Source organism: Spermophilus citellus (genome assembly GCF_964194105.1).
Source record: "Spermophilus citellus genome assembly, chromosome: 7".
Taxonomy (NCBI): Eukaryota; Metazoa; Chordata; class Mammalia; order Rodentia; family Sciuridae; genus Spermophilus; species Spermophilus citellus.
Window position 1 is genome coordinate 79,358,266 of NC_138188.1, and position 12,089 is coordinate 79,370,354.

The window sequence follows — 12,089 nt, forward strand, 5'->3', positions numbered from 1 at the left end:
TCTAGTAGAGGGATTTCCATCGCGCGAGGTTCGGCTGCGGGGGCTCAGACGCGGGCGATTTCTCCGCACGGAGGGTCGCATTGCCTGATCGGCGGATCGCCCCGCGGCTGGAGTCTGCGGCGCACGCTGGGAAGCGGCGAGGTGCCGGAGCGGGGGTGCAGCGATGCGGATTCTGGGGGCTCCTGCCAGCGGTGCAATGGCCGTGCTTAGTGCTGAGTTCTGGCTTTGAGACGGAGGAGAGAAGTGGTCCAGTTTGGTTCTCGACACCGGTCGGACCACGGAGGAGGACAGCGGCCGCCATCTTGGAGAGATGACGTAATCATCTCTGTTTTCTACTGATCTCAGCTCATTCAGCTACAGAACAGGTGATTTCAGGCTGGCATTTGCCTGCATCTCGCAGACAGATCGCTCAGGCTCAGGGCTAGAGAACCTGTGGAGAATACTCCTTGGGGCTCGCTCCTAGCAAAGTGTGCACCGAGCTCTGAGCGGCCGGGTTCTGGTTCCCGCAGCTGCTTTGGCCCAGGGCTGGGGAACCCGCGGAGACTGCATATTGAAGCCAGCTCCTAGTGGAGCGTGCATCGAGCTCGAAGCGGCTGGGTTCTGACGCCGGGAACAGTTTTGGCCCAGGGCTGGGGAACACTCGGGGACTGCATCTTTGAGCCTGCTCCCAGCAGAGCGTGCACCGAGCTCAGAGAGCTTGGAGCGGCCGGGCTCTGGCTACCGGAGCTGCTTTGGCCCGGGGCTGGGGAACCTGCGGAGATTGCTCCTTGGAGCCTGCTCCTTGAGGAGCGTGCATCGGGCTCAGAGAGGCCGGGTTCTGGCTCCCGGAGCGGCTTTGGCCCAGGGACGGGGACCCCACGGAAACTGCTTCTCGGTCCGGGTCCTGCTGGGTGCAGTGGGGGCCAGAGGGGCAGAGTGGAGCTGCTGCCTGCGCCCAGAACAGGCCAAGTAACCTGCCGGCGTGGTATCAGGACACCCCAACTGCAGCTGGGGCCGAAGAGAGTAGCCGCCTACGCCTGGAACAGGACCAGTGACCCGACGGCACGGTAGCCAAGTCACCCCATTTGGAGTAGGGGCTGTGTAGAACCGCCGTCTGAGCCTGCAAGGTAGGCAGACCTGCGACCCACTGGCAGGACAGGCCCGGTAGCCTGCCAGCATGGTGGACACGTAGCACCAAGGCAGTCACGTCACACTGGTTGGAGTGGGGGTGGAGCAGAGCCGCCGCCCGTGTCCGGAAAAGGCCCAGCGACCCGTTGGAGAGGCAGTCAGGTAGCCCCATTTGGAGTGGGGGCTGAGCAGAACTGCCACCCGAGCCCGCAAGGTAGGCAGACCTGCGACCGACCAGCAGAACAGGCCTAGAGGCCTGCCAGCGTGGTAGACACTTCACACCAATTGTAGTAGGGGCCTAGCAGAGCCGCCGCCCACATCCGGATCAGGACCAATGACCCGAGGGCGTGGTAGTTATGTCACCACAATTGGAGTGGGGGCAGAGTAGAGCCGCCACCCGCGCCCACAGGGTGGGCAGACCTGCGACCGACCAGCGTGGTAGACAGATCACCCTAATTAGAGGAGGAGCACAGCCACTACCCGCCCTGCAAGGGAGATTTTCCAACAATACAAGAGCAATATAAATAAATAGGGGGAAAATTTCAAAAACACAACAGTTTCACCAAGCAGAAAGAAAGTCGAGCAGTATGAAAAGACAAAGAAAGAAAGGACCACAAGCAATGCAGGTCAACTCAACTTTAGAAGAGGTAATAGCTGCAACAGATGGAATGTCAGATAAAGAGTTCAGGATATACATGCTTCAGATGATCTGGAATCTGAAGGAAGACATGAGACAGCAAAATCAGACAATGAAAGATCACTTTGACAAGGAACTACATAAACAAATCCAGGAAGCAAAAGATCAATTACACAGGGAGATAGAGGTAATAAAAAACAAACAAATAGAAATCCTAGAAATGCAGGAAGCAATAAAACAACTTAAAAACTCAATTGAGAATACTATCAGCAGAGTAGATCACTTAGAAGATAGAACATCAGACAATGAAGACAAAGTATTTCAACTTGAAAAGAACATAGACAGCTCAGCAAGACTGCTAAGAAACCATGAGCAGAACATCCAAGAAATATGGGATACCATTAAAAGACCAAACTTAAGAGTCATTGGGATACAGGAAGGCACAGAGCTCCAAACCAAAGGAATAAACAATCTATTCAATGAAATAGTAAGAGAAAACTTCCCAGACTTGAAGAATGAGACAGAATCCCAAATCCTAGAAGCCTACAGGACGCCGAATGTGCAAAATCATAAGAGATCCACACCTAGACACATTATAATGAAGATGCCCAACATACAGTATAAGGAGAGAATTTTAAAAGCTACAAGAGAAAGGAAGCAGATTACATTTAGGGGTAAACCAATCAGGATAACAGCTGATCTCTCAACACAGACTCTGAAAGCTAGAAGATCCTGGAATAACATATTTCAAACACTGAAAGAAAATGGGTTCCAACCAAGAATCGTGTATCCGGCGAAATTAAGCTTCAGGATGGAAGATGAAATTAAAACCTTCCATGATAAACAAAAGTTAAAAGAATTTGCAGCCAGAAAACCATCTCTTCAAAAAATCCTTGGCAAAATATTACAGGAAGAGGAAATGGAAAATAACAATGAAAACCAGCAGTGGGAGGTAGGACAGTAAAGGGGGGAAAGTAATCAAAGAGGAAAACAAATCAGGTTTAGTAACATTAATAAACAAATATAGCTGGAAGAACAAACCATATCTCAATAATAACCCTAAATGTTAATGGCTTAAACTCACCAATTAAGAGACACAGGCTAGTTGAATGGATCACAAAACAAGACCCAACAATATGCTGCCTACAGGAGACGCATTTGATAGGAAAAGATATACATAGACTGAAGGTGAAAGGTTGGGAAAAATCATATCACTCATATGGACTGCGGAAACAAGCAGGAGTGTCCATGCTCATATCTAATAAAATAGATTTCAAGCCAACGTTAATCAAAAGGGATAAAGAGGGACACTACATACAGCTCAAGGGAACCTACACCAACAAGACATAACAATCATAAATATATATGCCCCAAACAATGGTGCAGCTATGTTCATCAAGCAAACTCTTCTCAAGTTCAAGAGTCTAATAGACCACCATACAATAATCATGGGAGACTTCAACACACCTCTCTCACAACTGGACAGATCTTCCAAACAAAAGTTAAATAAGGAAACTATAGAACTCAATAACACAATTAACAACCTAGACTTAATTGACATATATAGAATATACCACCCAACATCAAGCAGTTACACTTTTTTCTCAGCAGCACATGGATCCTTCTCAAAAATAGATCATATATTATGTCACAGGGCAACTCTTAGACAATATAAAGGAATAGAGATAATACCATGCATCCTATCTGATCATAATGGAATGAAACTGAAAATCAACGATAACAGAAGGAAGGAAAAATCATGCATCACTTGGAGAATGAACAATAGGTTACTGAATGATCAATGGGTTTTAGAAGACATCAAGGAGGAAATTAAAAACTTCTTAGAGTTAAATGAAAACACAGACACAACATATCGGAATCTGTGGGACACATTGAAAGCAGTTCTAAGAGGAAAATTCATTGCTTGGAGTTCATTCCTTAAAAAAAGAAAAAACCAACAAATAAATGATCTCATACTTCATCTCAAAATCCTAGAAAAAGAAGAGCAAAACAACAGCAAAAGAAGTAGAAGGCAAGAAATAATTAAAATCAGAGCTGAAATTAATGAAATCGAAACAAAAGAAACAATTGAAAAAATTGACAAAACTAAAAGTTGGTTCTTTGAAAAAATAAATAAAATCGACAGACCCTTAGCCATGCTAACAAAGAGAAGAAGAGAGAGAACTCAAATTACTAGCATACGGGATGAAAAAGGCAATATCACAACAGACACTTCAGAAATACAGAAGATAATCAGAAATTATTTTGAATCCTTAAACTCCAATAAAATAGAAGATAGTGAAGGCATAGATAAACTTCTTAAGTCATATGATCTGCTCAGATTGAGTCAGGAGGATATAGACAACCTAAACAGACCAATAACAATAGAGGAAATAGAAGAAACCATCAAAAGACTACCAACTAAGAAAAGCCCAGGACCAGATGGGTATACAGCGGAGTTTTACAAAACCTTTAAAGAGGAACTAACACCAATACTTTTCAAGCTATTTCAGGAAATAGAAAAAGAGGGAGAACTTCCAAATACATTCTACGAGGCCAACATCACCCTGATGCCTAAACCAGACAAAGACACTTCAAAGAAAGAAAACTACAGACCAATATCTCTAATGAACCTAGATGCAAAAATCCTCAATAAAATTCTGGCAAATCGGATTCAAAAACATATCAAAAAAATTATACACCATGATCAAGTAGGATTCATCCCTGGGATGCAAGGCTGGTTCAATATACGGAAATCAATAAATGTTATTCACCACATCAATAGACTTAAAAATAAGAACCATATGATCATCTCGATAGATGCAGAAAAAGCATTCGACAAAGTACAGCATCCCTTTATGTTCAAAACTCTAGAAAAATTAGGGATAACAGGATCATACCTCAACATTGTAAAAGCAATCTACGATAAGCCACAGGCCAGCATCATTCTGAATGGCGAAAAATTGAAGGCATTCCCTCTAAAATCTGGAACAAGACAGGGATGCCCTGTCTCACCACTTCTGTTCAACATAGTCCTCGAAAAAACACTGGCCAGAGCAATTAGACAGACGAAAGAAATTAAAGGCATAAAAATAGGAAAAGAAGAACTTAAATTATCACTATTTTCAGATGACATGATTTTATACCTAGCAGACCCAAAAGGGTCTGCAAAGAAACCATTAGAGCTAATAAATGAATTCAGCAAAGTGGCAGGATATAAAATCAACACGCATAAATCAAATGCATTCCTGTATATCAGCGACAAATCCTCTGAAACGGAAATGAGAACAACTACTCCATTCACAATATCCCCCCCAAAAATAAAATACTTGGGAATCAACCTAACAAAAGAGGTGAAAGACTTATACAATGAAAACTACAGAACCCTAAAGAGAGATATAGAAGAAGACCTTAGAAGATGGAAAAATATACCCTGTTCATGGATAGGTAGAACTAACATCATCAAAATGGCGATATTACCAAAAGTTCTCTATAAGTTCAATGCAATGCCAATCAAAATCCCAACAGCATTTCTTGTAGAAAGAGATAAAGCAATCATGAAATTCATATGAAAAAATAAAAGACCCAGAATAGCAAAAACAATGCTAAGCAGGAAGTGTGAATCAGGTGGTATAGCGATACCAGACTTCAAACTATACTACAGAGCAATAGTAACAAAAACAGCATGGTACTGGTACCAAAACAGGCGGGTGGACCAATGGTACAGAATAGAGGACACAGTAACCAATCCACAAAACTACAACTATCTTATATTTGATAAAGGGGTTAAAAGCATGCAATGGAGGAAAGATAGCATCTTCAACAAATGGTGCTGGGAAAATTGGAAATCCATTTGCATCAAAATGAAACTGAATCCCTTTCTCTCGCCATGCACAAAAGTTAACTCAAAATGGATCAAGGAGCTTGATATCAAATCAGAGACACGGCATCTGATAGAAGAAAAAGTTGGCTATGATCTACATACTGTGGGGTCGGGCTCCAAATTCCTCAATAGGACACCCATACCGCAAGAGTTAACAACTAGAATCAATAATTGGGACTTACTCAAACTAAAAAGTTTTTTCTCATCAAAAGAAACAATAAGAGAGGTAAACAGGGAGCCTACATCCTGGGAACAAATCTTTACTCCACACACTTCAGATAGAGCCCTAATATCCAGAGTATACAAAGAACTCAAAAAATTAGACAATAAGAAAACAAATAACTCAATCAACAAATGGGCCAAGGACCTGAACAGACACTTCTAAGAGGAGGACATACAATCAATCAATAAGTACATGAAAAAATGCTCACCATCGCTAGCAGTCAGAGAAATGCAAATCAAAACCACCCTAAGATACCATCTCACTCCAGTAAGATTGGCAGCCATTATGAAGTCCAACGACAACAAGTGCTGGAGAGGATGCGGGGAAAAGGGTACACTTGTTCATTGTTGGTGGGACTGCAAATTGGTGCAGCCAATTTGGAAAGCAGTATGGAGATTTCTTGGAAAGCTGGGAATGGAACCACCATTTGACCCAGCTATTCCCCTTCTTGGTCTATTCCCTAAAGACCTAATAAGAGCATGCTACAGGGACACTGCTACATCGATGTTCATAGCAGCACAATTTATGATAGCAAGATTGTGGAACCAACCTAGATGCCCTTCAATAGATGAATGGATAAAAAAATGTGGCATTTATACACAATGGAGTATTACTCTGCATTAAAAAATGACAAAATCATAGAATTTGGAGGGAAATGGATGGCATTAGAGCAGATTATGCTAAGTGAAGCTAGCCAATCCTTAAAAAACAAATGCCAAATGACTTCTTTGATATAAGGGGAGTAACCAAGGACAGGGTAGGGAAGAAGAGCTTGAGAAGAAGATCAACATTAAACAGGGATGAGAAGTGGGAGGGAAAGGGAGAGAGAAGGGAAATTGCATGGAAATGGAAGGTGATCCTCAGGGTTATACAAAATTACATATAAGAGGAAATGAGGGGTAAGAGAAGAATAATACAAGTGGAAGAAATGATTTACAGTAGAGGGGGTAGAGAGAGAAGAGGGGAGGGGAGGGGGGGATAGTAGAGAATAGGATAGACAGCAGAATACATCAGACACTAGAATGGCAATATGTAAATCAATGGAGGTGTAACTGATGTGATACAGCAATCTGTATACGGGGAAAAAATGGGAGTTCATAACCCACTTGAATCAAAGTGTGAAATATGATATATTAAGAACTATGTAATGTTTTGAACGACCAACAATAAAAAAAATAAATAAAAATATAAAAATGCTCAGTAGAAGCGCTAGAGTGGGTAAATAAAGGCATAAAATAATGGAGCGGTGTGACCTCATCTAGCTTAACAGATCTCTCAGGAGCTCTCATAGGCACAGTCTCTTTTGGACACTGCACTCTAAGTGAAGTGGCTCGTCTCTCAACTGTACTCTCCTGAAAACAGTAATGGCATGCCACAGAAAAGTCTTCTCCCCACTATGAACAAACAGTAATATTTTCTCCTAGAAAATTCCCATTTAAATCCAGTTGATTAAAAAGATGATCTCAATTATTAAAATAAAGGCCATTCTGGATATTATATTAAAATGATATCTTTAGGTACTCTGCTTGTATCCACTATTGTATACTGTTTGAACAAATTGATTACATATCTATAAGTTTTTATTTAAGTTGAATTAATTTTTTGATTTTTATTACAGTGTTTTTCCTCTTATTTTAAAAATTATCTGTGGCAATTAAGGGTAGCTATTCTTGATTAGTAGTGTCTATGCATAAACTGTTATGCCTGTTAACATAACAGGAGAGACACCACTGTTCACCCAATGACAGCCACTAAAAAGACTAAAAATTAGGTAGTTCAAACAAGTAACTGAAACAATTTTAGTTAGAGGAAACCTTAAATATATTAAGTGAAAATATTATTTCTTAGGCTATTCCAAGGATGTATAGAGTGTAGAAAATAACTCATGTAACACATTTTTTTTTGCTATCACTATAAATACAAATTATGAGTTCATACAGACTGCATCAAAGTGGAAAGTCTGTAAAACCTACCATATTCCATATCCCATTATTAATAATATTGCCTCCAGTTGTGATTTTAGTTGTGTGCTCATTCTTAAATTGGATTTCAATCTTTCCATCACGAAGTGCAATCAGGAGCCAAGCTGAGTGATCGAGAGATTCTGCAAACAGTATCACACCTTCTGCATCATATGTCCGGAAATCAAATTCAGCTGAAAATCTAAACAATGGCCAAAGAGAGATTCTTAATGGTGAGAAATATGGAAGGTTCAAAGTATCATCATTTTTATTTTTCCTTGTGCTTGCAAATAGTAACATGCTGTAAGATTCAACTACTTATTTCATTCACTGGAATTAATTTTTTAATATTTATATTTTAGAAGTAGTTGGACACATTTATTTTGTTTATTTATTTTTATGTGGTGCTGAGGATCAAACCAAGGGCCTTGTACGTGCTAGATGAGCGCCCTACCGCTAAGCCACAATCCCAGCCCTGGAATTAATTTTTAAAGTCAGAATTAGACAGTTCATATGTTGTGCTTCATGTATATAAAACCTGGTTACTACATTTTCTTGCTTATTATTGGAGGTTTTGTCTCAGTGAACAGAAAGATGCTTTGGTAATTTTTTCTTTTTCTTTTTTGGTATATGTTTTGAAGGCCTCTTTCAAATGCTGGAATGAATATAAAAGTATAGAACTTAGGCATATTGAATTTATCCTGGAGCCTTTTATACACAATACATTCTGAGGTTAAAAGTTGTGTGTGTGTGTGTGTTTGTGTGTGTGTGTATGTATGTTTAAAAGTGCATGCGTGCCTGCTTACTATATCCCTAAGAGATTAGTGAAAGATGTTACAATTTGTGATTGGTGTAATATCAAAAGGCATGTTTTCCCTGTGATTTCATATATTTCAAGAAAGAATCACAGAGCTCTACAGGATAGCATCTGGATGACTGCAAATATAATTAAGGGTTCGTGTGTAATAAAGATGGAAAAAAACAAAAAACAAACAAACAAACAAAAACTTCAGACAGCAGCCATTGAAGAAAGGCAGTGGTGGTTCTTCCATACCCCATGGCCATAGGCCTCAATAAGGACAAGGTGACCAAGAATGTGAATAAGCTAATACATAGCCACGATCATGGATGCCTCACCAAACACAATAAGTGTGTGTGGGAAATGATCACAGAGGTGTGAGTTCATCAAGAAAAGGGTGGGGACTCACATTCTTGCCAAAAGGAAGCAAGAGGAGTTGAGCAATGCCCTGGCAGCAATGGGGAAAGCAGCTCCCAAGACAGTCTGGACCCTCCCCCACCCTGCCAGTAATTAATGAGACTTTTACAGAAAACAAAACAAAAACACTTTAAAATGTGTTAGCTTGATTTCAAAAGCTCTCAAAAAAGTAATGTATAAATCACTGCAGGAGCTGCAGTAGAACACATGGAAGGAAAGCTTAGCAAATAGTCTCACCATGTGATGAGGGTTCTGAGCTCTGGCAATGCCTATTGCTATTAAGACTTGGGATGTGGATATAGTACAGACATTAGAAGGAAAGAAAATCTTAAGAATGCTGGATTTAAAATAAAATGTGTTGATTCAGTGCCTTTGGAACACTTTAATGAGAATTAGCCTTAATAATTTCCAAGGAATCAGATAATCAAAATGATTTTAAAAAGACAAACATGGAGAAAGAAAAATAGCTGCATACCTATTAATTATCTAGGATAAAAGAAAAGTAATTTAAGTTAAAGAGTCCAGACTTTTGATAATTACTGGATGAACAAGGAATTCTACATCCTCATCCCAACATGTAATAGTAATGGTAATAGAGGTAGTATTTGTAATGGAGCACAGACCTTCCTCAAAGGTAACAATCAAACAGTGACAGAATAAACTTTTCCATCATTAGAATCCCAAGTAAATATTGTAAAGAGGTAAAATGTGGAGTAAAGTATGTTGGATGGATAACAATGAGTGGGAATTTACTGACATCAGTTCACATTTAAAAAGAACCATTTTACTTGAAACAAGGACTTCTATCCTTTTTCATAATGATCTGAGCATTTTACTGATGTGAAACATGGATTATCTTGTCAAAATCTAAATTTGTGTATGGTCAGGATCTTCCAGAAGTTGATCCTATTATGAAGATAATTTCCTTTTCTTTATAAAATTGTACTAGAATGGTATTTCAAAGAGTTGTGTTCAGAATATTTTGTTTCTGGAATACATCATCAGCATACTGATTCATTACATTGGGGAACAATTCATTCCGTTTCAAAAGTACTATTGAATGGAAAAAAAAGTAAATTTGTTAACATCGGGTAAGGCAAATATTTGTCTACATAAAAACAGATGTGAAAAAAAAAACAGATGTGAAGGAATTTGCTTTTAAAAAGCACTAGCAGTGGGGCTGAGGCTGTGGCTCAGAGATAGAGCACTTGCCTACCATGCATGAGGCACTGGGTTTGATCCTCAGCACCACATAAAAATAAAATAAAGATATTGCATCCACCTATAGCTAAAAAATAAATATTAAAAAAGCACTAGCAGTTCTTTGTGTTAGTTACACAGGTGGCACTTAATAAAAATTCATCAAGCTACACATTTAATATATTTGCACATTTCTAGATATATATTAGACATCAAAAAATATAAACTAAAAAATAATAAAGAAACAAATAGATACTGGAAAAATAATTAGTTGGCCAGTTCTGGTCCAATGTAAGGGATCATACAAAATTGTAAATTGCCAAAGAGAAATGAATATGTCCATAATTGTCTAAAGATATACTGTAATTAGGAATTTCTCTCTCATTCTCATTCTCATTCTCATAGCAAGGAAGGGTTGTATCTAATCCACCTTATTAAAAGACATTATTTTCATGTGGTAAGAATTTGCTCACATTCCGTAGGCTCTCTATTCACTTCACTGATTGTTACTTTTGTTGATAAGAAGCTTTTCAGTTTGAATCCATCCCATTTATTAATTCTTGGTTTTATTTCTTGTGCTTTAGGAGTCTTCTTAAGGAAGTAAGGGCCTTATCTGACATGATGAAGATTTGGGCCTACTTTTTCTTCTATTAGGCACAGATTCTCTGGTCTAATTCCTAGGTCTTTGATCCACTTGGCCTTGAGTTTTGTGTATGGTGAGAGATAGAGGCTAAATTTCATTTTGCTGCATATAGATTTCCAGTTTTCCTAGCACCATTTGTTGAAGAGGCTCTCTCTTCTCCAATGTATATTTTTGGTGCCTTGATAACCACACACACATCTGATAGAGCACTAATCTCCAGAATATACAAAGAACTCAAAAAACTTTATACCAAAAAAACCCACAAATATCCCAATGAAGAAATGGGCTAAGGAAATGAACAGACACTTCTCAGAAGAAAATATACAATCAATCAACAAATATATGAAAAAATGTTCAACATCTCTAGCAATTATAGAAATGCAAATCAAACTAAGATTTCATCTCACTCAGTCAGAATGGCAGTTATTAAGAATATAAGCAACAATAAGTGTTGGCAAGGATTTTGGAGAAAAGGCACACTGATATATTGCTGGTGGGACTGCAAATTGGTACAACTACTATGGAAAGCAGTATGGAGATTCTTTAGAAAACTTGGAATGGAACCACCCTTTGACTCCTCTATTCCTCGGTCTATACCCAAAGGACTTAAAAATGAGCATACTACAGTGACACAGCCACATCAATGTTTATAGCAGCTCAATTCACAATAGCTAAACTGTGGAACCAACCTAGATGACCTTGAATAGATGAATGATAAAGAAACTGTGGTATATGTACTCAATGAAATATTACTCAGCAATAAAAGAGAATAAAATCATGGCATTTGCAGGTAAATTAATGGAGTTGGAGAATATCATGCCAAATGAAGTAAGTCAATCCTCAAAAACCAAAGGCTGAATGTTTTCCCTGATAAGTGGATGCTGATCCACAATGGGGGTCGGGGGAAGCATGGGAAGAATGGAGGAACTTTGGACAGGGCAAAGGGGAGGGAGGGGATGGGAGAAGACAAGGGGTTAGGAAAGAGTGAAATGAGATGGATTTATGTACCCTAGGTACATGTATGATGACACAAATGGCGTGACTCTATTTTGTGTACAACCAGAGAAATGAAAAACTGCTCCATTTGTGTACTATGAATTGAAATCTATTCTGCTGTCATGTATAACAAATTAGAAAAAATAAATGTTTATTTAAAAAGAAGAATATACTACACCCCCCCCAAAAGAAAAGAAGATGTTATTTATTTTGAGACATACAT

At 39.3% G+C, this 12,089-nt stretch overlaps 1 protein-coding gene across 2 annotated transcripts in view; it reads right to left on the bottom strand.

Annotated features, from left to right (window-relative positions):
• PROS1 (protein S) overlaps positions 1–12,089 on the bottom strand; it is a 96,861-nt gene that overhangs the window by 23,075 nt on the left and 61,697 nt on the right. For both annotated transcript variants that reach the window (XM_081302246.1, XM_081302247.1), the window contains exon 10: positions 7,824–8,013. In XM_081302246.1, the coding sequence (XP_081158372.1) occupies positions 7,824–8,013 (190 nt within the window). The remainder of the gene's footprint in view (positions 1–7,823; positions 8,014–12,089) is intronic.